The 27493-nt window shown below is 40.2% G+C and overlaps 1 protein-coding gene across 2 annotated transcripts in view; it reads left to right on the forward strand.

Annotated features, from left to right (window-relative positions):
- The first annotated feature begins 1976 nt into the window (after positions 1-1976).
- The window catches only part of OTUD4 (OTU deubiquitinase 4), a 41368-nt gene continuing 15851 nt past the window's right edge, over positions 1977-27493 (forward strand). Inside the window, exons 1-13 of one of the 2 annotated variants that reach the window (XM_079921136.1) lie at positions 1977-2264; positions 6494-6604; positions 9763-9813; positions 15400-15446; positions 16149-16221; positions 17370-17451; positions 19107-19239; positions 21751-21808; positions 22058-22175; positions 22272-22336; positions 24806-24900; positions 25965-26065; positions 26163-26349. In XM_079921136.1, the coding sequence (XP_079777262.1) occupies positions 2106-2264; positions 6494-6604; positions 9763-9813; positions 15400-15446; positions 16149-16221; positions 17370-17451; positions 19107-19239; positions 21751-21808; positions 22058-22175; positions 22272-22336; positions 24806-24900; positions 25965-26065; positions 26163-26349 (1280 nt within the window). In that variant the 5' untranslated portion in view covers positions 1977-2105. The remainder of the gene's footprint in view (positions 2265-6493; positions 6605-9762; positions 9814-15399; positions 15447-16148; positions 16222-17369; positions 17452-19106; positions 19240-21750; positions 21809-22057; positions 22176-22271; positions 22337-24805; positions 24901-25964; positions 26066-26162; positions 26350-27493) is intronic. The other variant, XM_079921137.1, reaches the window with a different exon arrangement.

Raw genomic sequence — 27493 nt, forward strand, 5'->3', positions numbered from 1 at the left:
TATCAGAAAGTCTGTTGCTTATTAATACTACAGAATCTCATTTTAAGAATTCAATATTTAAGCTCTATAGTTTAGATATTACTTTACTTTCAATTCCTCTGTGGGTTTATAAGGCAAGCCATATTTAAAAAAAAAAGAAAAGCAAGCCATGTTGTAGGTAGTAGCAATACTGCATAATTCTTTTTGAGTGGAATGAGAAGTATATGCAATGTATATATTTTTAAAGAAAGAAAAGCGACAGGTTTGACTTGAAACTAGATTTTTCTAAAAGTGATTCTGAAGTGTTTATTTCTCTACAAAATGTACAAAATTTAATAATGGGACAAGAAAATTCATTTAGGTTAGAATACTTTTTTGTATTCTCCAATACAAAAAATCGGATATTGAATCTTTAAACCTTAAGAAATCAAATTTAGAAGTTCAAAGGAAAGTGAATATGGGAGTCATTGTTTGCACCAAGTACCAAAAACAAATTTCTAAAATAGAACTTTCGGTAATTTGCACTGGGCTCTCACCATCTGGCCTGCCTTGCCCCCATTCCAGAGCCTGCCTGACCACATGTCTAAACCTACAGAAACTCTCCAGTCCCCCCAGCCCCATCCTGGCACACCATGGCCTCAAGGCTGGAGTAGATTTTATGGTTAACCATGTCTTTAAATGATTAGGACACCAGATGCTGTTGTACTTTAGTAAAAATAAAATTCTGGTGTCACAAAAACATGCTGGATAAATTCTAGGTTCTAAAGCATATATTGTCATTCAACTTCGTAGGGTGGGAAGTTGAACGGGAATCCTCCAGCAAGCACTGCTGGAACCCAGGGCAAGTCCAGCACGTTATCAAGCAATTACGAGATGAATTTTTCAAGAAAAAATATCTAAGTTTTTCCGACCGGCGACCATCTCTTTGTGCCGCGGTGGGCAGCTACAGTGGCACGGTGAACCAAAATGTCTGTGGCAAAGGCATCATCTTGCTATAGTGCACGAGCTTGTACATCTAATCTCTAACAGGAATCAGCAGGCCACGGTTGATTTATGGACAGCCTGTGTCGCCCCGCACGGTGCCAGTTCCAGGAGCCTTCGCCAATTAGCTCTATTTTCTGTTTAAGCCGTTAAAGCCACCTCCATGGAAACGCCAGGAGAAGAGGCCGGGGAGGGGAGCAGACAGGTGCGCCCTGTGTTTGGAAATACACAAAGGGCCGACCCAGCAGCCTCAGTGTCCCTGGCGACTCCACGCACGCAGGGCACGCGCACTTCCCGCGGCCCCGCGGCGCAGTGGGCGGACGGCCGGGCGGGGCGGCGCGCGCAGGTTGCTGCACGTCGGCCAGCTGAGACCCTCGGCCTGCTCGCGGACGCTGTGCCCGGAAAGCTCGAAGCCGGCTCCGGGCGGCTGCGGCGGCGCCGCGCTGTAGGGACTTGTAGTCCCCGTGCCTCCCGGGCGCCTCCGCCGGGTAGGCCGGCCGCGCGTCCCCGCCCGCCGCAAGCCGACTTCCTGCCGCTGGCCAAACTACATCTCCCGCCGTCCTCTCCGCTGTCTGGCCGAAAGCGAAAACAAAATCTGGGCTGCGAGCGTGCTGCCCTCCGCTGGGCGCCCCCGCCCGCTCCCCGCCCCTCCGGCGCCCTCCTGTGAGGTGGGGAGACGAAAGGCCGCGTCTTTCTCTTTCGGCTTCCTCGGCTGCCGGTGTTGGGGCCGCAGGCCTCGCTTCACCTGAGCCGGCTCCGCGCGCGCTCGGGTGCAGGGCTTTCCTCGCCTCAGCCGGGTCGGGACAAGGAAACTTGTGCGGGCGGCGACCCCCGGGCGCAGTTGCTGAGCCGGGCGGCGAGGCCGCCGGGAAGTGACTCCTAGCTCTCGGGTTTTCGTGAATTTCTCCCCCGTTGCCCCTGGGCGCGTGGGCCCTCGGGAGGTGGCCGCGTGCGCCTGGCCATGCATTAGGCAGGGCTCCCCTATGCGCGCGGACCGCTGCCTCGGGCCGCCGCCTGCAGCCGCCGCCGCGTGCCCAGCCCGAGCCCAAGCCGCCGCCCGCCCCAGGCCGGGGCGTCGAGGAGCCGGCGGCGCGGCCATGTGGGGCTAGCCCGCGCCGCGCCGGGCCTGCAGCGCGACCGGCAACATGGAGGCGGCCGTCGGCGCCCCAGACGGCGGCGACCAGGGCGGTGCGGCGCCCCGGGAGGACGCGACGCCCATGGACGCCTATCTGCGGAAACTGGGCTTGTATCGGAAACTGGTCGCCAAGGACGGGTCGTGCCTGTTCCGGGCCGTGGCGGAGCAGGTAATGGGGCGGGGGCCGGGCGCGGGGAGGCGGCGGGGCCGGGTGGGAAGCGGCGGGCGGGCCGGGCCGCCTACCTCCCGGGCTGCGCGTGGCCCCGGCGTCCTCACAGCGGCCCATTGTCGCGCCGGAACCGGACGCTGCTCCGGGTCTGGAAGCTCTAAATCGAAACTTAAAGACCTGTAAATTATCTGGGTGTCGTTCCTCCTGGCGAAGAGGTAATGAGTTGAGGCCAGCCCGTGAGGCCTGCGGAGAGCCTTGTATCCTTGCTTCATGGCTGGCGACAGGGCGAAATGTTCTTTTCCCCTCCTCTTGGTTTTATAAGCACAGAGTTCCCACCAGTAAACCGAATGTTTCCTAGAGGAGGTGGTGCACCAGACTTAACTCGCGGAACATGATTTTTTTTCCTGTTGCTGGACTTTGGAACGGAGGGTAGCCAAGCCCGCCGATGTCAGCTTGAATCAGAAGGGGGAAAATGTACAGTTTGGGAAAGCCAGACTTTGGAAAAGGTAGAATGTTTGCAAAGAATTGTCTTTGAGCAGATTCCAGTCTTTTTTTTAATGCTCTGCAAGGCAGTGTAGGTGTACTAAAAATAATTGACTTAAAAATAAAGTCTGTTTTGGAGTTGGTAGTAGGAAGGAAGGGTATATCTGGAGTTCTTTAGGCCCTTGGCCGAATTTTTCCCCCTTAATGGTCAAAATCACTTCCTACCACAGTTCTTGGGAAGATGTTTCTGATTTTTTTTCTTTTTTTTTGTAAGAGAGCTTATTCCCTGTTATATAATACTGTAGTTGGTAGGTATGCAGTCAGCAAAACCCATCCTGTATTGAAAAATAGCTGTTGAAATAGTTGGACAAAAGTTTCACATTACTGCCCTGGTGTGTATTTCCTACCGTTCACAGTTTGCTTTCCTTTGGCCTAAGGTCCACCCCTCCCGTCTCCTCCCCGCCTTTGGAGTTTTTCTGTTTCTCTTTCTCTCACCTTTTTTGAATGCTAAGTAGCTTTCACAACTTCTATTTGTGAGTAAATGTTTTACTTAACATCTATAGACCAGTCTATTCTTATTTTTTTCAATATCCAAAGACCAGCCATTTATTTTCCAAAGGCCCTCGTTTTCACATTAGTAGCATAACATCATTTTTTTTTTTAAACAAGAAATGTATTTAGCAAAGCTCCAAACCTTTGCATTTTGTTGCAGGCATTGTCATTCAAACATTCTTCTCAAAGCTTCCCAAATCGAGCTCTTTTTTTAGTTCAATAGATGTCTCTTATTTTTAGAATTTTAGGATGTGCTAATGTTGCTTTGGGATATGTTCACACAAACACATCCCAGTCTTTACTATCAGAAGGTAAACAGTCTGTCCCATTCGTGAGTTTCCTGGATCTCCATCTGTCCTGCTTCCTCTGCCTCAGCCTCCCTGGACTCCTTAGCACCTCCAGAAGCAGAAGGAAGAGGTGGAAGTGAATTCAGTCCCTATTGATACATATTGTTAGCTCTAGCAAGAATTTGGTAAGGAAGGAGGGGGAAACAAATAGAAATAAGGAAAGTATGGTGCTTATTTGGAGTTGGATTATCTACATCCTAGTTTATGTTGAAGCAGAAAGGTGTGTCTGGTTTCAGTACTACATGCTGTAGATAATTGGCAAACTTGATTATACAGAATCTCTATTTTTAAGTAGAAAGGAACAAGAGCTAGCTGGTTACACTAAGAACTCATTGCTAACATCAGCTAACACATTATTATTGTATCTTATTGTGATGGGATTTAAGTTAGGGATAAGGGACTATCCCTTCCAATTAGGTGATTCTGACTTTTAGTATACTGAGCTTTTAGAAAGCTTAATACCGTGACTCTTGGGGGCAGCTCAGTTCTTCAGTAGACAAGGACCAAAGGTAATAGCCTTCATGGCCAAAGGCAGTGTGTGCATTGCAGGGGGAGGCGGAGGACAGTAACAGACAGCAGCCTCAGGCTGCCCTTTAAAAATGTGTACAGAGGATTTACTTTTTTGCCAACGATTTCTCCAATAATATCAAAATAATTATAATTTCTAACAAGGAGTCACAGTAGGTAATCTAAATGGCGGCCTTTGGCGGGGGGAATGGAGAGGGAGAGACTTGAATTAGCAGGAGTCTTTCCCTCCAAATTACCTGATTTAGATAGGCTCTTCCCTTTTTACAGTTCTGGACGTGGGCCTACAGGAGGCCTGACCTGAATCAGCTCTGTGGCCCTAGAGCTAAAAATAGGGCGCTCTTAGAGGACTTGGAGAAGCAGTGCGTCTCGGCCTTTCTCCGTGTTTATCACCGTCTGCCCTAAGTAAAGATTGGAAAGCCTCCTATTTCTAGCTTATTTTCATGTATACAGTGATTTGCAAAGATATTTGTCATACCATTTGAATTCTTCCTGAGTGTCCTTGAACTTGCACAATATTACGCTTTTTAAACAGTTGTCATTTAACCTTGCTTCTCTTAACAGTGCTTGGCTTTGTAAAGCCCCGGCACCCCGCACTTGATCAGAAGTTGCTGAGAGTTTTGCTTCTGAGTAACAGGTTCAGATTTCATGTGCTAATAAAATCTTTGTTAAAAGAGGAGAAAAAACAAGAGATATGCCTGTCATTGTTTTTGGTGGAAAATAAGCTTTATTCACTTATGTCTGCCACCTGTTGCTAGGTAAATGGCTTTAAGACTAGCTCCACTTTACTAATGGCAGGAAAGCCTGATCGGATGACACTGTGGTTTACTCAGACTAATACGTTGATTCATAATAGTGTCTAGCATAGCTTCTGTGAAGGAAGTGTTGCTAAATTGTCATTTGTTGAATTGGCAAAGACATTGTGTGGTGGTTATTTTTTCTACTACTCAAATCTACTACTATTTGGGTAGTCCTTCCAGTGCTGGAAGCTTAGAATATGTAAGGATGCTTTTTTGTAGTACCCAAGACAACAATATCGGCATACTCTGTTAAGCTGAAAAACCAGCTAGTATGCTGAAGACAAATTCATTGCTCACCTCAGCTAGTGCATCTTCAGTGTGTCTCAGTGTGCAGGGACCTGCTAGCTGTCTAAACAGTTGTGCCTTTGGTTCTGTGGGTATAAATGAGCCCTGGCTGTTGCCCACAGTGACCTGTAGAATGTGCAGCTGGAGCTTCCCTTTTCCTGAATTCTCTGCTCACCCTGAACATAAGGGAGAATCACTCAATTGGAACTCTAACTCTTAAAGTTACTTTATAATAATAGAAATTCTCAAGAGGCCTTGAGAGTAGTTTGAGATGTGATTATTTTATATGTCAGCTTTTTTTCTCCTACCTTGACCTTGTAGAGTACCGGGAATACCTTCGTTTGAGACACCTAGTTATAGAAAAAAAAAAATCTCTTTTTAGCATGGTAGTTAAGCCAGAGGGTTTCAAACCAAAGCTTTAGACTTTTATAAGAGACAAAATGCCAGTAAGTTATTCTTTTGTTGAACTAGTTGTTTAACAGAAGAAAACAGAGGCTACAAAGTGGGAGGATTTGGATCATCTTTGTAGTATGACTTATTTCAGGTGGTGCTTTAAGATTTTGGGCAAAAGAGCAAGTTTCAAGGCTGTTGGGATGACAGCACACAGGGGCACGTTTGCATCCTGTGTGTTGCTCCCTGGATGTTCTTTCAAGAATCATGTAAGCCTGACAGCTAAAGGATTTAAGAATGAGTGCCTTAATTTTTCTGAAACCACGGTGGACTTAAATTTATACATAAGGCAAATAGTTCAAAATTACCGGGAAAAAGAAATTTCTCTCTTATGGGCATAAAGCCGCAAAGACGATTTGTGTTGAAGTTTCCTGTTTGTTCTCTTTTGCAACAAGCATAGGATGAGGCTAAGCCCTGCATTGCAGGAATTCTGTTAGCCTTGCTTTGTGAAGAGCAAAGTTACAGTAGAGGGCTGGCCAGGAGAGGAAAGTGTCTTAAGTTTGCAAAGATTTCCCCAAAGGAGTAATTTCAGTGACTTAAAGGAGAAATGGTAATAAGCTCTTTATAGAGTGACATCTGGCTTAAGTACTGCTGTTTGTATGTGTCGTGTCATCTCTCTGGTTAGTGGAAGAGGTGGGAACGAATAAAGAGCTAGAAATGATAGTAAGGGAAAGGGAGGCGGATGTCTGCTGGTTGTGAGGTTATGTTGGGTGTGAAAGAAGGCACTAGGTCGTAGCTTGAATCTTCTAACAAAGTGCTTGACAGTGTGCTGCTCTTTCCTTTGCAGGTGCTGCACTCTCAGTCTCGCCATGTTGAAGTCAGAATGGCCTGTATTCATTATCTTCGAGAGAACCGAGAGAAATTTGAAGCGGTAATTTGTAATTTTAAACATATAATGGTGTGTTGACTTATATTTACATTTTAGCCTTTAGAATGGTCTAGTGGGAATTTCACGGGTTGGATCTTAATACAGGTTTTGAAAATAACCCTTATAAAAAAGAACTGCTGGGTTTCCCTGGTGACACAGTAGTTAAGAATCCTCCTGCCAAGGCAGGGGACACGGGTTCGAGCCCTGGTCCGGGAAGATCCCACATGCCGTGGAGCAACTAAGCCCGTGCACCACAACTACTTAAGCCCGCGTGCCTAGAGCCCGTGCTCCACAACAAGAAAAGCCACCGCAATGAGAAGCCCGCAAACCGCAACGAAGAGTAGCCCCCGCTCACTACAACTAGAGAAAGCCCGCATGCAGCAACGAAGACCCAATGCAGCCAAAAATAAATAAAAATTTTTTAAAAAACTGCTTTTTGGAATTCAAATCCAGTTACAGCTGTGATTTTTTTTTTTTTTTAAGGCCATTTTGTGGTATTCATTTATTCAGACATTTAGAAAGCTTCTGTGACAGATGGGTCACTGAGCTGTGGAGGCTGGAAGGATGACTTAGGCAGGACCCTTGTGTATTAGGAGTGAGCTTTGTCTGATGTGATCAGGGAGTAAGGTCTTGTGGTTAACAGTTTTCCGTGATTGGCGACCCCATGTAAATTGTAAAAATTGCACACTTAGGGTATAAGAAATATGCTGAGCATAGCTAGAGTTGAGCCTTTGATTTTATCAGGAGGCATTTATAAATTTTTAATTTTCAGGGTTCATCATTGTGAACTACCTATCAAAGCATTGTAATTATGTAAATAATGATTAGTAGTTAATAGAATGTAGTATAGTTAATTAGTAGTTAACAGAATATCAACTTACTGTAATTTTCTCAGTAGTGTGTAGTAGGCTGTGAAATAATGCCACAGTGACCTATTTTCATTTTACATTGAAAGCCTTATAGGATTTACTAGTTATTGGTTTTATGACTAGAATTATCATCTGACAACTTTCAGTGGTATTTTCCCCCCGTTGACTGCCAGAAGAACATTGACACTTTGCATATAACTCAATTCCAAGACTTAATAGGTAAATAGTGTTTAGATGTGTTCTTGGGTTGGAGTTCCTATTTTCAAGCAAAATTTTATTACTGGTGACATTTTTCTGGGTGCCATGTTATAAGATGGACAGTAATATATTCCAGGAAGGAGAGGTACCTGCTTGATCAGGAGATTTGAAAACTTGTTTTATTAATAAAAAGCTGGTAGTGTGGAGGCTAGATAAGAGAGTATTATAGCAGAGAGGAGGGCAGGGGAGTGGAGTGGTCCTTGAGTATTTGAAGAAATTACAGGTGAATTAGTTATTACTGTTATTGGCTGCTGTTGACAACAGTGGAAATTGCTAACATTGGTTGAGCATTTACTGTCTGCCAGGAGGCGTTGTTTTAAGTGCTTTGCATATATTTATTTAGCTCTACCATCCGAGGTTGAAAGTTCCAAGGGGGAAAGTTTTGCTTTCCTTATAATGAATACTTCTAACAGTTTCTATTGGCCAGAATTGGAAAAGACTCTCATGGGAAGAAGGGTGTGCCTTTTTACTGACCATGGTTAGTTGGGGCCTAGATGAATACTTGCTGATTAGAAAGGAGAATCTCAGATTGGATGCAGGCTTGTGTCAGAACACGGCTTAGGTCTTTTGCAACTTTAAATGGTTCTGTGGGGTTGTTTTATGTTTTTTAAGTCTATAGATAATCAACTAATACAGAACAGTAGCCTCTGATTGGTGGGATATTTGAAATATGTGGCTATTTTATTACAAGTCTGTGTTGAACCTTAGGATACTTTTTGGAAATTTGGAAATATACAGTCTATAAAGGAATTAATCTCCGTCTTAAAAAAAAATCCATGGGGGGCTTCCCTAGTGGTGCAGTGGTTGAGAATCTGCCTGCCAATGCAGGGGACACGGGTTCGAGCCCTGGTCTGGGAAGATCCCACATGCAGTGGAGCAACTGGGCCCGTGAGCCACAACTACTGAGCCTGCACGTCTGGAGCCTGTGCTCTGCAACAAGAGAGGCTGCGATAGTGAGAGGCCGATGCACAGCGATGAAGAGTGGCCCCCGCTCGCACAGAAACGAAGACACAACACAGCCAAAAAAAAAAAATATATATATATATATATACACACATAAATAAAAAAAGATGGTGTGGGCTGAGGAATGGAAAAATAAAATGTGGTCCATTCACACAGTGGGATATTATTAAAAAAAAATATCCATGGGCATTTAAAAGATTTTTATAGACCGGGGAGTGTATTTTAATGGTTTTAAGTGTATCACTTTGTTAAATTAACTGAGACTAATTTAAATAAAATTGAATTTGGTGTTTCAGATAAATGTCTTTTTAGATCTTTCAGTTAAATTAGTGGAATTGCTGTGAGAAAAGCAAAAAACATTATTATATAGCTTGAATAAACTCAATTTTTTTATATGTTAAAGTAACAATGAAGCAGGCCATATTAGAAAAATCTTGTTGATTCTTCAAAAGATCTTTAGCATTATTAGTTCTCGTCCTTGTTTTTAGTATAACTGACCTAAGAATGAATATTCATATCTATTAGTAAACTAATATTTCTTAGCTAGTGCATCTGTCTTTAATTATCTTCTGAGCATTGGCCATTACCAGGTTTGTCTTTAAGTGCTGCTTTTATCATGTAATTTCTCTGTTCACAGTGTCACCTGCTGGGACCTTGAACTGTCTTCTCCCTAAGTCTGATAGTCCTGCCTGGGCCCCAGGCCCTCTGTGAATAGGTGTGCAGTTGAGTTCCTCTCTCACTGCACTCACCCCACCGAGTGGCCCTGCTCCTGCTGGCCAGGTGGCTCCTGTCTTCCCAACACAGTGCTTGCTCTCCACCACTTCCTCATGATGCTGTCCCTGTGCCCATCCAGATCCTGTCCAGGAAATGTTTCCGGGCAGTGTTTCCTTCTTTAAATCCTTTTGTATGTTTATGATGTTTTCTTAATGATGTATGTATTTTCATAATTAGATTTTATCTGTGCATGTGTGTATATATAATATATATATTTTAGTATTACTGATGTATCCAAGGTTTGTGTAAAAATTCAGTAATTCACAGTGAAGAGATTAACTTTTGCTTCGATGTATTTGTAATAGACTTTTTCTCTTTTTGCAGTTTATAGAAGGGTCATTTGAAGAATATTTAAAGCGTTTGGAAAATCCACAGGTATGCAGTAATCTTCTGACGTATTTCTGTTTTTTAGATGTTAAATAATGTATTCAAAATTCATTACGAGAGATTAATATTACAGTGTATGGAGGGGTTTCCTTATAAACTTTTACTATCTTAGGTGCACGTTTTATGCAGCATTTAATTGGAAGACAGTTGGAGCTGTGTACTGTGCACTGTTGCCTCAGTAAGGACAGTCGTGCTCTCTTTATCTGTCATAATGGCATAAAAGACCTAAAATAACAGTGCTGATGATTTCCAGGGTGCAGTGTTGGTATGTGTATGGGGCTTGGTGGACAGGGCAATATTTAATTGCTTCCCTAGGCAACTGAGAAGACAGTTTCTTTTATGGAGGTTCCATTCCCCATAAAATGGTCAGTGTGAGAAGTAGGAAGAGACCGTTGGGAGTAAAAGGACAGCACTTTCCCACCATGTCCCATTACCAGCACTTCCTCAGTCATTTTGAAGTTAAAAGAATTTTTCTTTTTTTTTTCTTCTGCTGTCAAAACTAATGTTCTCTGTGTAAAAATCCAAATGTTAATGGCATACCATGTAGAATGTTCCCTCATCCCCCGAGGTAATCGCTGTTAAGTTTAAAATGACATTACCAAAGGAAAAAGCTAAGAGAAGGAGTCAGAGAGGGAGGAAAGGGAATAATAACATAGGAATAGGGTGTTTGATCAATGTTTGGTGTCTCCCTTCAATTCCCTAACTCTAATTTGAGTGCTTGTTGTGGGCCAAGAATGGCCAGGCACCCGGGAGGCAGAGGTGACTGGGATTTGGATGCTGTTCTCAGGAGTTTCCCTATAGTAGGGAACATCTCATACCAGTGAGAAGGTACATGTGTCGTAAGAAGTATAGGTATGATGCTGTAGGCATTCACTTTTATTCCTGGCTGGGTAGGCAAAGCAGGAGTTTGAGAGTAAGAGGGCACTTGAACACTGAAGAGCTTCTGGATAAGAAATGGGTGAAGGGCATTTCCAGGTAGTGAAAATTGTGCGCAAGACAGATAAAGAAAGCAGTTGGGTTTGTGTGGAGCACGGAGCACACGAAGGTGGGAGGTGGTGAGAAATGTCCGAGGGCAGGCTGCGGTGAGCTCACGGGAGAGCATCACTGCCAGCCTCATTAGCTTGGAGCTGATAGTTGAGGCCAGCATTTCTCAAAGCATCGCCTACAGGCCATTGCATCAGGAAAAATGCAGATCCCTGGCCTCTATTCCAGACCCAAATCAAAGTCTCTGCGCCTGGGGCCTGGGAATCTGGCATTGGGAAGTTTTTCAAGTTCTTTGAGGCAGGAAGTGAGTTATGTTTTGTTCACTGCTTTGAAGTGAGAATAGTGCCTGGTGTTTTTGTTAACTGGATGGATGGATGGATGAAAGAATCTTGTGTAAAGGTAGTTTGGAGGTGGATGAGACCAGAGGCAGGAAGACCAGTTCCAGTGGTTTTGAAAAATTGTTTAATACGCGGAGAAGTGGGCACACTATAGTAAGTGTAAAAAAAGGAAAATTAAGTATGGTATTACTCCAGTTTTGGTGACAAATACCCTCTGAAGATCTTTTCTCTAAATCCGCTCAAGACTACATTTTTATTTCCGTGATTTTGAAACTGAGTTTTGCCCACAAAAATGGACACAAATTCATTTTCCTGAAGTTTGTAGGTTTTTTTCTCTTAGTTTATAAGCCTCTTTGAAGGCAAGAATTACATATTTTGTTGCTTTTGGACTTCCCGTGGTTACCTGTCAATTTGGGGTGCCTGATTGATCAGTTTATGTGTGTTGAGTGCATGTTAAAGCCGTATTGCATTATATGTAACAGGTAGGAAAGATTAAACACCAGAATGTTAACAGTTCTCTCTAGGTAGTAGTACTACTGGTGATTTTTGTTTCCTTTGTAGAATATGAAGGAAACAACAAAGACCGTTTATTAATTTTTAATCAGAAAAAAAACCCCACGGTGTCATTTTATAGTCATCTTTGTGCAGCAGTTCAGGCTCTTGGGCTATGAGGGTCCGAGAAAGGATAGCAGAGACATGTGGGAGTGGAGAGAAGGGGACAGAGGGAGGAAATGAGGCAGTGAACTGAACTGAGACTGATGGGGGGGGGGGGTCTGCAGGAACGGGGAGGGCAGGTTGCTGCGATTTTGCACGTGGGACAGGTGTTTCCTTCCCAGGGTGCTGGCCAGCCAGATTTGTTACCCTTAGGGCACCCCTCCCCAATCCGGTCAAACCTCCTCCAGGTGTTTCGGGTACCAAACAGGACAGTCGTTTGTTCTTCATTATTAGCAATAAATATTTATGTCTTCCTTTGTTTCTCTTTCTCCCTGATATATGGAATGTATGAAATGAAAAGAGAAATATAGTTGATGGATAAACTCCATTGCTTCATCCAATTCTCAGAGAAAACATCCTTCTCCTTTTACTTAAAAATACCAGTGGAACATTTTGAAAAATGCCTCAGACTTTTTGCAAGAATATATTTTTGTCCGCTTTACGTAGGTGAAATTGACATACGGTAAATTTTTAAGCTTATAATTTGATGAAATTTGACAGATGCATACAGTTGTGTGACTGTCCACAGACATCGTATAGGACGTTTCCATCACTCCACAAAGCTTCTCATGCCCTCCTTCTGCCCTTAATCCCCCCACCCCCATATCCACTGATGTATTAAGTTTTGCCTTTTCTAGACAAAAAAAAAATGGAATGATATAGTTTATAGTCTTATATGGCTGGCTTCTTTCACTTAGCATAATGGAAACATTTTGAGATTCATCCATGTTGTGTGTATCGGTAGTTCCTTTTTTTTTCTTTTTTGCGGTACGCGGGCCTCTCACTGTTGTGGCCTCTCCCGTTGCGGAGCAGAGGCTCCGGACGCGCAGGCTCAGCGACCGTGGCTCAAGGGCCCAGCCGCTCCGCGGCATGTGGGATCTTCCTGGACCGGGGCCCGAACCTGTGTCCCCTGCATCGGCAGGTGGACTCTCAACCACTGCGCCACCAGGGAAGCCCCGGTAGTTCCTTTTTATTGCTGAGTGGTCATTCTCTGTATGGATGTACTGCAGTTTGTTTAGCAGTTTACCAGTTGATGGATATTTGAGTTCTTTCCAGTTTGTGGCTGTTATGATTAAAGCTGCTAAGAATATTTGCTTGCAAGTCCTTCTGTGGGCATGTTTTCTTTTCTCTTGGATTAATACTACTGGGAGTGGAAATGCTGGATCATATGGTAAATTTATGTTTAACTTAATGAGAAATTGCCAATCTGTTTTCCAAAGTGGCTATGCCATTTTGCTTTCTCATTAGCAATAAGTGAGAATTCCAATTGCTCTACATCTTCCTCAACACTCAGTATGCTCAGCCTTTTAAATTGTAGCTGTGTTGGTGGTTGTATAGTAGTATCTCATTGTGATCTTAACTTGCATTTCTCTAGTAATGTTGGGAATCTTTTCATGTGTTTATTTGCCATCCATATGTCTTTGTTGGTGAAATGTCTATTCATAGATTTTGTCTTTTTTTTTATTACGTTGGTTTTATTGAATTATAAGAGTACTTTATATTGAGTATAAATTCTGTACTGGATATATATTCTTCAGTATTTTCTTCCGGTTTGTATCTTGTCTTTTAGTGTTCTTAATAGTGTCTTGAGGAACAGAAGTTTGCTTTGATGACTATTTAAGAACATTTAAATTAGTTTTTTTGATACAGTGTAGTTCTTGAGTTAAAGTAGATTTTGTAGACACGATGTGCTCTTACCCACAATGAGGAAGTAGATTAAACATCATACAGAGTGCTGAGTAAATAAAATTATGGCCTTAAGGTAGAAGATACTGATAGAACATAGATTTTTTTTTTTAATAATTAAAAATTGACCCTGGTTAGAGAAGACAAGAAGGTACAATAGTTAAGAAGATAATTCATATATCACATATGATAGATGTGTGTACTTAACCAGACTACAACAGAATTTATTCTGAAGATTAAATATTTATAAAATGATACATTATTTGAGAGGTGGTATTGTGTTGACACTAGTAGAATCGTTTTCCATTTCCTAAAGTGGATATGTGGATTCTGCATAAAGTGAATATAGCTTGTGTTTGTGATCTAAGCTGGCTGGTTTCAGGGAAGGGTTTCCTCTATACCAGAGGGTATCTTTTGTAGCAGTCGATGAGAAGCTGGGATTGTTAGGCAGAGGCCTATTTTAAGAGTCTGTTTCAATATATGGCACCCATTGCATTTCGAAAAACAGAGGCAACTTTTGCGAACTATTGAAATGCAGAGTCTTTGGGGGGAAAGATGATCCTTTTCTGAGAGATCAAACTATCCTCTTAAAATCTTTCCATATCTCAAATTTGTTTTCTTTGAAGGAGAAAGTAGCAGCATTCATTTACCATAGCTCATTATTTTTAGTAACTCTTGGTATTAAGTCTTCACTAATTTCACAAGTAGTTTAGGAATACATTCTCATGGTGGAAGATTTAATACAGAATGAAGAGTGAAAATCTTTACATTTCCCTCATCTTGAACTTCCTGTCTCCGCTGTCAACTTAGGATATATCCTTCCAGACCTCTTTCTATGAATATATGTATTTTTTGTTTTGCACAATAGGATTATTTCATCAACTTACTTTTTACACATAATAGTCTGAGTGATCTTTCCAAGTCAGTTCATCATTCTTTTTGATGGTTGCATGATGTTTCCATACATAGTTTGGATGAACTGTAAAATTATTTAATTATTGCTTATCTATTAGTGGAATCTTGGGGCTATCTTTAAAAAGTTTTTTTAAACTATTACAAATAGCTATAGTGGACATCCTTGTTTATATACACTTTTGTGGACATATGAAATATTTCTTTAGGATAGATTTTTTTTTTCTTTTGGGCTGCGCTGTACAGCATGCAGGATCTTAGTTCCCTGGCCAGGGATCAAACCTGTGCCCCCTGCAGTGGAAGCACAGAGTCTTAACCACTGGACCGCCAGGGAACTCCCTAGGATAGATTTATACAAGTTGAATTGCTGGGTCAAAGAGTATATGGATATTTAAATTTTTGATCTATACTGGCCCTTTCCTTCTGAAAAGCTTAAGGACTTAAAAGAGACTCCTTTAGTACTAGAACTTCTACCACATGTTAAAGTGATTGCTGGGGCACTGCTTTCTTTGTACCTTCAATCATCCTGAAGAGAAAGGACCTGCCCTTTTTCATCCTTCCTGATTCTTGAGTTCTGCTTTGAGTCCACATCCCGTTTTCTGGGCACGTATCATGTGCTAGGCTCTGTTCTGGGTGCTAGGTTGGAGGGCAGAGTCTTTGCCTTAACAAGTTCTCAACTTAGAGATACTACTCCGTCATCTTGCCACATCAATAGGAACTCTTATTCTAGCTCTGTTACTAAGGATTTTTGTGACAGAAACTTGAGCTGCTTTTTAGTATATGTTATAGCCTGTTTTATAGAAATGTTTTTATAGTATTCATAATACTAACAATATTAATGAGCTTTTGTAGCTAATTAGATATGTCATATAAAGATATGTATTAAGGTATTGTAAAAAGTAGGAGACATTTATGTGCCAACTTTTTTTGTTCAATACAGGAATGGGTTGGACAAGTGGAAATAAGTGCCCTTTCTCTTATGTACAGGTGAGCACTGTAATAATGTAGGTAAACAAAAATAAAGTCAGTGGGAAATTAACATGTTCCATTGTAGTCAAGTTGTTAAAATAGCAAAGCAGTTTTATGCCTTGGTTGTAAAAGCATCTTTTCTAATGTTCTGCTTTTTCAATTGCATCAGTTAGATTTTGACATTTAGGTATCAATGTATAGAGATTTTAATTTTCCAAATATTTTTGGAATGGAATATAAAAATTTTTCCAGGCCTATAAACTATATCACTTACCATCAGCCTTCTAGAGAAATGATGTCCTACTCTGAAGGCTGGTAGCATTGAATGGCCACTAGAACAAAGGCAAAACGCTATATTGTCAATTTTACAACTTTTGCCCATTAGCGGAGCCGGTGAATGCTCTGTTTTTCCTTTTTGAAATGTCCTTATAAATATCATCTTCACAATTCCTCTGGTTTTGAGGTCTACTTTTAGAATTATATCTGAAGTTACATGTATGCAAATTACATTTAAAATTTAATTTTTTTACGAGGATACTTTTATATAAGTATGTTAGAGCTTAGTTATTCCATTACTATCTTTTGTTCACTGCTCTATTTCCAGTGCCTAGAATATTGCTTGGTGTATACTGGGCTCTTGAGTGAATGAATGAATGAGTGATTAAATCTCAATTCATGAAATATATTTCATCAGAAGTAATTTCTACGTGTTATTTTCAGGAAAGATTTTATAATTTACCGGGAACCAAATGTTTCTCCTTCACAAGTAACTGAAAATAATTTTCCTGAAAAGGTAAGAATTTTTCTAAGTGTTTCTAAAGGATTTAAGTTAAAGAACCACTCAGTTGCCATCTTGACTGCCTAAGCTATAATTTTTAAGTGACTTTTTGAGTTTTTTTAAGTTCCTATTAATCATCCATGAGTTACATTATTTTGTATTTGTTTTTTCCCACAAATCACTGTGTTGAACTCTATCATAACATTTTACTAGAGAAAAAAAATTGAGATATTGGTGTATGTGATTAATTAGACTATTACTGTTTTACATCAATATAAACAGTAAATAGAAAAACAACTTGTGAAAATGGGTTCTGCGATTGCATCCACAAATACTTTGGTAATTGTGATGTATTTCCCATTGTAAAGATAATTTACTGGCTAAGGTGCTATTATTTAGTCACAAAGCAGAAACAACTGAAAAATGATGTGAAGCCTAGAAAGGGGACAAAAACATGATTCATTATTAGAGAACTTTGTTTTGGTATCATCCAGGCCAAGTTGAAGTGTCTTATCACCATGCAAATGGTGGTAAGGGGGCAGGGAACTGAGTGAAATAGACTTTATAAGGACTTACAGGTTTCCAAGGTGCTTGGCTCTGGATCTGGCCTTTCCAGTATAATTTTTGGAATATGACGTAATCTAAGCAAAATCAGTGTGTATTTTTCTTAGCGTAAGTGATTGACTTATGCTAATACACATAAGGTAATACACATAAGACTTACCTATACACGTACAATACACATAAATGATTGACTATTTAGAAGGTACTTAAAACTGTAAAGCAGAAAAAATTTACCTTTGATTCTGCTTCTTAGAGGTAAGCATTATTTAAAGTAAGGTTTTAGAATATTTTCTTACAGTCTTTCAACCCTCATCTTTAGGTAGTTGAAATCAACATTGTTTTCATATATTGTGTGTGATTTTTGTGATCCCATAAGCATTTCCCCAAGTCATTAGGAACTTTTGATTCATTGGCTGTGTAACATTTCAGCATATGGATGTACCATAGTTGACCACATTGGAGCTTTAGGTTACTTCTAAAATATTCACTTCCTACTAGGAAATTTATTTATTAGTAATTCAGAGATATTAGAGATGTAAGTTGCTATGTAAATGTCATATATGAAGGGCTGAAAAGTGTATTTTATTTTTCCCTTTCAGGTATTACTGTGTTTTTCAAATGGCAATCATTATGATATTGTCTATCCCATAAAGTATAAAGAGAGCTCTGCTGTGTGTCAGTGTAAGTAATCACCCTTGTGCTTATATAGGAAATTTTCTTCCTAAGCATTATAGTCTTAGTGCAAACAAGTCAGGGCAAATGCACTGTTTTGTTGTAAATATATATTTCTGAGATCCTTAGGTTACCAAAAATGTTAATACTATAATAAAAACTTATTTCAGTAGGAAAAAAAAGGCACTAGTATAGATTAGAGTTTGGCTTGTAAATACAAAGTTATTTTTTCTTGCAGTAATTAATTTCAGTAATAATGATTTGTATGTGTTTTTAAAGCTGTTAGTGTATAGCTTGAAAATCTAAATGACAGAGGAAATCAAGTATTTGATCGTATTTGGCTCTAGACCTGGGTTTCTTGACCTTGGCTCTTAATATTTTGGGCCGGATAATTCTTTGTTTTGGGGGTTGTTTTGTGCATTGTAGGATGTTTAGTAGTATCTACTCTGTAGATGCCAGTAGCGCTCTCTCTCCCATGTGACAACCAAAAATGTCTCCGGATTTTGCCAAGTATTTCCTGGGAGGATAAAATACCCCTTCCTTCCCCAGTTGAGCATTACTGCTGTGGTAGCTCCTTCCTGCCTTCTTACTTTATCTCCTTTATCATCTATTATGACAAAGTGCACATGACTCATACAAAGCCGTGGTGCTGGGCATGTGATGGGCGTTTTTCCTCTGTTCTTTAGCTGGGGGTGACCAGTAAAGACATGTGTAATGTAAAATTTTAAATTGATCTATTTGAGATATGGGAGTCTAGCTGTCTGTATCCTGGGCTGTGTCCTCCACCTGTCCCAGCTAGTCAAAATCTGGACATTTCAGCTTTGGGAAGGACAGCTCATGGTGCCTACCTTTCCTGTACTTCTCAGAACCTGTGGTTCGGATGATATTGGCATGGATGCAAGGTGGTCTGTGAGAAAGGGGGTCTCTCTTGGGGACTCGTTTAGGGGGGTGGGCACCATTGTCGATGAATTCTTCGTGGACTTGTTTGGGTAAGGTTCAAAGTGAGAATCCTGAACTCCCATGTGTAGGTTTTGAATGTTTGGTAATATATATTTCTGTGTTTTCTGGAATTTGGTTTTTTTTCTTCTTTTTTTAAAGCAAAGAAGTTGTCTAAATATGCTTCAGTGGCTGCTGAGAATAAATTTTACAATGGTTTCTCTTTAGTCCATTATGAAAAGTTATCTTCTTTCTAGCAATCTTAATGTTCCTTACGTTTTCCATCCAAGCCTCTTCAGGTTGGGCAGGTTGTGTGACATCTCTAGTTCTCAGTTTCTTCATGTATACGGTTAGAATAAGAACATTTCACTGTGCTGGCATTAAATATGAAGGTGGTATGTAAAGGCTTAGCACAGTGTGTGGGATGTAGTCATTGCTCACTGTGCATGTTTAATTTTATCATACTTGGTTCAAAGTTGTGATACCTTTTTGTGTTATTGTTAGTTTTAAAAATGTCAGTATATTATATAATGATTTTTGAACTAATTAACTGCAAAGACAGAAATCTAGTTCCTCTCTATCTAGGTAACTTTCTGATTAAATTGTGTTATTGCTCATAAGGTGTTACAGGTGTTTAGTTAGGATTTGGAAGCCCGGGCAATCTCAATGTTATGTTAAAACGTAAAGTGAGTTAATATTGTGTAACATCTCTCTTTTGTTAATTGCAGCTCTGCTTTATGAATTGTTGTATGAGAAGGTATTTAAAACTGATGTTAGTAAAATCTTGATGGGACTAGACACCTCTGAAGTAGCTGATGAAAACAACAGTGAAATATCAGATTCAGAGGATGACAGTTGCAAGTAAGTAAATTTCAGTCGTAAAATATCTTTGTAGTGCCATACAAAGAAACAGTTCAGTAAATGCTTTTGCATGGAGTAGCCTCACATATTGAGGTATTATGGTATTCCTGAAATACAGCAATACAGAAATTTACGCAGTAAATTTCTTTTTTCCTGCCACTAATTTTATCTCATTTCTATTATAGGATCGTTTCTTTTGAAGGTTGATTTTGTTTGTTTCTTTGTTTGTTTTTGCTAAGCATCTATTTCTGTGTAATCGTGATGCACATATCTCTGAAATAGATTTGGTCCTGCCTATATGTGTGTATATTCTAAAATTTTAAGGTTAACCTGTCAATTGCTTACATATCCAGTGATGAAAACGGCCATTTTGATTTCCTTGACTTTCTTTTATTGTTTTCTTTCTTAGATAATGCCGCCTCCTTTTCTTTTTATATAATAAAAATCCCAAGTTGGGGTATAAGTATGTGAACAGCTCTGGATAATGCCTTTGTTTATGTTGCGAATAAACACCTTTTAACTTAGACTCTGCAGCTTATTTTTCTTTTCCACTTAAGACATATAGGGTAGTGGTTAAGAGCTTGGGCTGTGGACATCCTAACCTGGTTTCATTCTTGGCTTCCTGCCAACTAACTGAACTTGGGGCAAGTTACCTAAATTCACTAAGAAGCCTCAATTCTATAGGTATAAAATGAGGATATATTAGTATTTCTTTAAAGTGGAGAATTTATAAGAATTAAATGAGATAACATGTAGAATGCACAGCCTAGTTCCTAGGTATAGCATCCAACGTATATTAGTTTTTATCAGTGATGTTAAGAAGCTTACTCTGTATTTTATAAGAACTGACCTATTTCATTCTTGGTGAAGCTAAGAGTATATCATTCCTTTTGTATGAGAGTATGAAAGTACCCTTCATGGTGTCACATACTGTGAAACTAGAGAAAAATAAAATGAAGCCTCAGGATATCTAATTCTTTATTAAACACTTAAATATATCTCTATTTGTAATTCCCAGCACTTCTTGAATTAAACTGTAGATCCTGATTGAAAATTCGGTTGACTACCATTTTTACATAAGAAAGAAATGAGTCAGATTAAAATCTGGGTCTGCCATTGTAAATTTAATCCTAGAATAGACTAATTAACTTTGCACAGATGGAAATTCTGCTGCATGGTTTTCTCCAGGTGCCTAGTATGATTAAGGCATGTCATTGAGCATAGGGGAATTTTGAGGGAGAATGAATAACTAGCTTGTTGTAGCTTATTAACTTGGTGTGTGGGGACTTCCAGCAGATGCCCTTTGGTTGCTGCTGCAGTTTTAGCAACAGCTGGGTCTGGGATGGCAGCTGGCAGGTGAAGTAGGCGAAGTGTGGAGTAGAGGCTAGTAAGCTGGAGAAGTGTACCAGGGATGGTGTGCTCATTGTAATGATCAGTTTTCCTCTTTATACTATATTATTGAAGCCCTTGGAACATGGAAGCCTTTCTAATTAATTTTTTCTTGCATTATTAGGATTTCCTTTTACTTGTGTCATGTCTGGCTTAGGGAGGACCAAGCTTCATTTAGGGAAGAATGCTACATAATCATGGCAAGACAGATGGGCATAGTGTGTAATATCCAGGCACTGTGCTCCTGTGCCTGGATCTCTTCACGTTCATATTGATCAGTCCTGAAGTGTTAGAAATTAGGGTGCTTGTTTAGTCCAGACTCTAAATACTTAGAGTCTCTTAAATATTGCTGCATTTAAGGGTATAGATTTGGAGATTGTCCTAAAGACTAGAGATTGATTTATTAAGGAGGAGGAATTATACGACAGAAGAGTACAGGTAGCCTCTCACCTCATCACCCACTCAACTTGCCATCAACTTGTCCAGCCTCTTGCCTACCCCTGGGTCTTTGCACTTGCTGTCCCTTCTGCTTGCAATACTAAATAGCCTATGGTTTGCTGTCTCATCACATTTAATTCTTTATTGAAAAAGGCATCTTCCTTCATCCCATTTTTTATTATTTGATCCTAGGTCTCAAAACTAATTTTTTCCTACCTTTTTTTCCCCCAAAGCACTTAGCAGCATTTAACATACTGATTACTTATTTAGTTGGTGTCTACTCTTACCTGATTGTATATCTTGTTGTAGCGGAATATTTTGTTTAATGGAGCCTCATCTATATTTTGAAAGGAAATTTTTACATTAAATGTTTTTATGAACTCAATTATTCTACCAATGCAAATTTCATAGTTTATTTCTGTTTCTCTTTTCTTGATGATTGAGTCAGTAAGAATTACTGATAAAAATCTTTGACCTATATACATACGCACGTAAACACATGTACATATATACATATATATATGTATATATGCACAGTTATACTAAAACTTGTTTGAGCTCCTTGGAATATGTATAAGGTTGAGTTTTTGGAATATAACTGGGATTTTATATGACATTAGAACAAGTTAATTGCATGCAAACATTTTTGTGCTCCTAACGATGGCTGTATTTCTTCCTTTGTAGGAGTAAAACTACCACTGTTAATGATGTGAATGGATTTAAATCTTTGTCAAGTGATCAGGTATTTTTATTTAATGGTTTTTAACTGCCTCTTCAGTATAAGAAAGTATATGAATTTATAGTCTTAATTTTTTTCTCTTTTCTGGTACATTTTCAATAGAGTCAGGATCATCTACTAGTAAGACATTCTTTGATGGCCTCTTAAATTTTTAAAGTGTTCTTCTTCATTTGATTTTACTCTTATACATATCTCAAACATGTTTTGAAAGCATTTCTGTGTTGATTGGACTTCCTGACTTTGTTTATTTAGCACCCGAAAAGCAGTGGGAACTCTCCTAGCCTTCCTTTGTCTAGAAAGGTTCTTAAGTCACTCAGTCCAGCAGTCTATAGAAATGTGGAATATGAAATTTGGCTGAAGTCTAAACAAGGTGAGTTAAAAAAAAAATCTGTATTTTCCATAAATTTGCTTTGAGGCCCTTGAAAATGATTATGTCAACTTGATACAATGCTGATATTCTTTACAGCTCAACAAAAACATGATTATTCCATTGCTGCTGGCTTACAGTATGAAGTTGGAGACAAATGCCAAGTAAGTGATTACTTAGAGGAAGTAAAGATTTGACTTGAAATCTTATTTATTGTAATAGGAATCAAGAAAACAGCTCAAGTTTGGATGTGTTGTTAATTTGGGATTTCAGAATATATTGTGTGTACATTTTAATAGTTATAAATATTTAGCTTTTGAATACATTACCGAAGTCAAATATATCTTAAAACCATGGCGTCCCATCACATGATCTTTAAAACAATTTAGTCTTTGATATTACTTGCCTCAAAGAAGTAACAGTAACGTCTTAGATTTTTAGATAATTTCATTACAGTTGACAAATAATTTATTGAAATTGATTCAAACTTGACATTATAGGTCAATTTGGTATATGGAAGGCATCCTGGAAGATTCTGATAATACACAGTTTTTTGTTGGATTGAGATAAGAAAGTGAACAGTAAGAGAAGTTTTTGCCATTTACTTTGAATAAGCTGCTGCTTTGGGCTTAAAACTGTTGATTGTTAAGGGGGAAAGTTGTGTTAGATCAGTGTTTCTTACGTGGAGTGATTTTGCACCCCTACCTCCCATTTAGCAATGTCTGCAGACATTGTTACAGCAGGGAAGGTGCGACTGGTATCTAGTGGGTGGGGGCCAGGCATGGTGCCAGACATCCTAGAGCGCACAGGACAGCACCCCAGCAAAAAATCATCTGGTCCCAAGTGTTAATAATGCCAAGACTGGAGAAACCTTTATGAAAAAATATTACTCTTTCTAAAACAAAAACAACACACACACAAAATAATTGTTATTTGGAAGATAATTTTCATCAAAAATGGTCTTCATCAAAAAGTGTTGCCTTTTTAAAACTATTTTAAAATAGCCATTGACAAACATTTCTTCTTGACTTGTGGAGGAAACACTTGTTTCCTTGGTGATAAAGTGGTTTGTGAAAAGTGTCTGGGGGACCAGGATTATTTCTGGAGGTCAGTGACAGACTTTACCTTAAGAACTTTTAATAGTGTTCTGATTTGGGGGTATTTTTAAAGGGAGAGGGAGAAGATATGATTCATTTAGGTTCTTCCTTACACGATTGTCAGAAATGTGCCCTAATCACAGAACAGAATTGGGGAATCTTTTACTATAGAGATTTGGGGAACTTGGAACAGAACAAAAGAGAAGAGTAAAGCCAGGGCTTAGGGCACTCCCTCCCTCCCTAACCCCACTCAGTAGAGAAGAGAAGATTGCTTGTTTTATGCTGCATCGCTAAAATTATGTTACTTGTTATTTTAAATCAAGCATATTTGCTTTGGGATTTCAGTTGCTTTTGTAAAGCAGATGCTGTTGATAAGGTAGATGGTAAAGCAGGTACTTGTTTTAATTTTTTCCTTTTTAGAGTACTTTTTTTCTATTTCTACCCCTTGACTACTTCACTTGGATAAAATTTAATTGAAATTTTATTACGGAAACTGCTGTGACTCAAGGTGACTTTTATTTACTCAAGCAAGCTTGTAAATGTAGTTTAAACTTCTAATAAAAACTAACTTCAGAAAAATATTCTTTATTCTTAAACTCTGGAAGAGAGGAAAGCAGTGTCCTGCTGTGACTGAAGGACGAAACCTCGGCTTGAGGACTTTGATCCACAGTTGGCCGTTCCTCTGCGTATGGGTGTGGAGGGCTGACTATACTGTGCCATTTTACATAAGGGAGTCAAGCATCCAGGGGTTCTGGAACCAGTCCCCCGCGGATGCCGAGGGCCAACTGTACTGATAAAAAAAGGCGGAGGTGGCTTCACGCAGGGCTGTGTCCATCAGGCTCCCAGTGCAGTGCTTAGCGGCGCCCTGTGCTGTGTGTGCCGCTTGACTGCAGGAGGGGACCTAAAGGCTTATCGTCCTGTTAAGATTTGCTGTTGTGTAATAACCAACTGTGTGTCAGAGAAGAGATGACGGATCTGTTTTTAGGGAGAAAAAGGTCACGTTTACATGTGACAATATTGTAAATGTTGGAAAAGTGAGAAGACAATAGTGATTTTAATAATAGTTGTTCTCCTTTGTTGAGTGGTTGCTGTGTGCAGCCTGGTGTCCTTTATATATATCATGTGTACCTCATTCCACCTCCATGGGTCCTATGATGTAGGTACTATAATTAGCCTCATCTTACATATGAGGACACTGAAGCATGAGATAAGTCACTTGCCCAAGGTCATATTGCTGGTAAGTAGAAGAGCGGGGCCTGGAGTCCTGGTGTGTGTGGTGCTGCCACAGCCCTGCCTCCAGAACCAAGACAGTTTAGAAAAAACTTGGAAGAGTAAACAAAGAAAAGTATTTTGGATGGAGGTACCTAGGTCTGGGAGGTCAGAGACAATATTATTGTGTACCTTTTGAACTTCGTTTTGTTTTTAACTATATATGTTCATTTTCTCTTTAGTTGAAATTGAAATAACAGTTTAAAAACTGATGGTTGATGCGAAAGAATCAGGTGACTGATTTTTCTTTGCGGAATCGTTCAACAGGTTAGGTTGGATCACAATGGAAAATTTTCTAATGCAGACTTTCAAGGGGTTCACTCTGAGAACGGGCCAGTTTTGGTCGAAGAACTTGGAAAGAAGTATGTACTGCTCTTCAGCTAAGGTGTTCATTCACCGTCTCTTCCACTTAGCCTATTGTATAATCGTGAGCATTTCTAAATGTCCCTGTGTATTTGCAAATTCATTTAAATGTATTGCCTGTGTGTAGAGAAATATATTTGTGTAGATCTTGTAGAAAAAATAGTTGGAGTTCAAATTTAGTGTTATCCGTGTTAAGGTATTTTAAATAAATATTTGTTTTGTTGCTTACTGTTTAAAATGTGCCATTCTTCACTAAGGCAATTTGGAAAATCAACCGTATTGTAGCTGTGAAGTGGGGACTTTGGAGGACAGGGACCACATTCATTTCTAATTTCATTCATTGCTGCCTTGTGTGCAGTCTTCAGTAAATGGTTATCTGATGGAGGAGTGAAATACTTGCTATTATACAGTGTTACTTAGAGCAACTTTTGTTTCAGTTGCTGCTGCCTTTATTAGAGGAAAAGGCAGTAAATCACACCTAAACTTTACTGTGGAAAATGTCAAACATACACATATGCGAGGAGGATAGTCCAGTGAACCCCAATGTAATTATCACCCTATTTTAACAACTAACAGCAGGTTTGGCAGTCTTTTCTGATCTCTTCTCCCTAACCCCCTTAAAAAAGATGCAAGTGGAATTAGAATATTTGAAAGCAAATCCCAAACATCACAGCATTTCTCATAGACACATATATGCCTCTGTGTGTCTCTAACACGGTAAAGACTCCTCGCTTCCCCGTCCTTAGCTACAGTACTTTCATCACATCTCACAGAGTAATAGTCTTTCCTTCTTTATCTAATCTTTTGCTTAGGTTATGATTATGGCCTTTTAGTCTTCTGTCCTTGTAGGTTAGAAAATGTGCTTTTGATTTATGTCATCTTATTTGATTAGAGTTACATCTGGGTTGCTGAATGCTTTGTACTTTAATGTGTTTTCAATATAAGAACTAAACCTGGGAATTCTTAGGTAAACAGAAAGTAAAATATTTATGCAGGATACTTAAGTGGATAGTCTTGGGGGGAGCACGATAAATTACTGCAAGTCTTTTCTCTCCTTTTAAAGACTCTCCCCGAAGAACCTCAGACCGCCTTCCTCAGAAAGCTGGAACACGGTGGCAGGGAAGAAGATGAAAAAACCTCCTTCTGGACAGAATTTCCATTGTGGTAGGAGCACGCCAGGTTACCCTTCCTTTGGGGAGGTGACGGTGCTTGGGGGTGTCTATAATGGGAAGATTACGAGGTAGTTTGGCTCTTGCCACAGATGCGGACTACAGAGGGCCCAAGGCCCCGGCGAAGCCAGGAAAAGCCCCGCCCACGCTGCCACCTCGCCTGCAGCACCCTCCGGGGCTGAGGCAGCGCGTGCCCCCCGGCCACTCTGCAGCGCCGCAGTCTCAGAAGCCCTCCAGTGAGCACAGAAGTCTGAGCAGGACACCCACACAGGCCACAAGGTAACCGTCCCAAAGGCAGGAGAGCTAGAAACTAAGTGAGAAGCATCTCTTTTACTTTCTGCGTCACGTGCTTTTAAAAAGTCGCAATTTTTGTTCGTATACTTGTCTACAGCGTGACATTAAAAGTATTGTTGATAGAATAACGTGAGGATTTCAGTTCTTCATAACTCTCTTTAAACAAATCAAAGTGATTTGGTAGGGTCAGATATCTTTGTTTTTGAATAACTTTTTTCAGATGATTTAGATCGTAACCTGGCACCTCAGAGTTTTCCGGTAGCTTGTAATGTGTTAAGTACTGAATTCCAAACTGCAGCCCCAATTCCTTGCAGGGTGAGGATATTCCCCTTTACATAGGAACTTAAATCAACCAAAATGGTCAGCTTACTCTGTTCCGACAAGTTTGGATTTTTGTTGTAATGTGTCTAATACTGAACAGGTTGCTGTGGCCATGAACTACCAGCATTCTGACTGAATATGCAGAGGCAGATGAACTTCAGGGTCGTAGTTTCCTGTGCCGTGGATTTAAATTTTTCCCTAATCTGCCCTTCCTTGGAGTAGTAGTTACAGAGTAGTTTATATTCTTTGGGGGAGCTTTCTTTGAGAAGGTGTGTCTTAAGTGGAGGCTGTCCTCTTCCTGTGAACTTGGCCACGGCTCCTGTGGGTGCTTGTGGCTCACCTTCCCCATCCAAGCTTGATCTCCCCGATCATCTGAACAGCTCTAGCATCTTCTTATGTGCTTGCTAAGGTCTGGTCTTTAGTTTCTTTATTTTTGGCATTTGGGCATTCCCCTTTCTTGGGAACGTACTTAACATTTTGTCATTAAAGACAGTTTATGTAACATCTTTAAGACAGAGTTGTAGGTTCTTAGGCTGACGTGGTACCAATACTGTGTAGTTTCCTGGGGCTGTGGTAGCATAGTACCACAGACTGGCTTAAAGCAACAGCAGTGTACTCTCTTACAGTCCTGAAGGTTGCAAGTCTGAAATCAAGGTGTCAGTAGTGCTGTGCCCTCTCTGCAGGTTCTAGGGGAGAGTCTGTTCCAGGCCTCTCCTGCTTCTGGTGTTGTCCACAGTCCTTCGCGTTCCTTGGCCTGTAGGTGTATCACTCCAGTCTCTGCCTGCATCATCACTGGTGTTCTCCCTGG

This window comes from Stenella coeruleoalba (genome assembly GCF_951394435.1).
Source record: "Stenella coeruleoalba genome assembly, chromosome: 4".
NCBI classification, from domain to species: domain Eukaryota; kingdom Metazoa; phylum Chordata; class Mammalia; order Artiodactyla; family Delphinidae; genus Stenella; species Stenella coeruleoalba.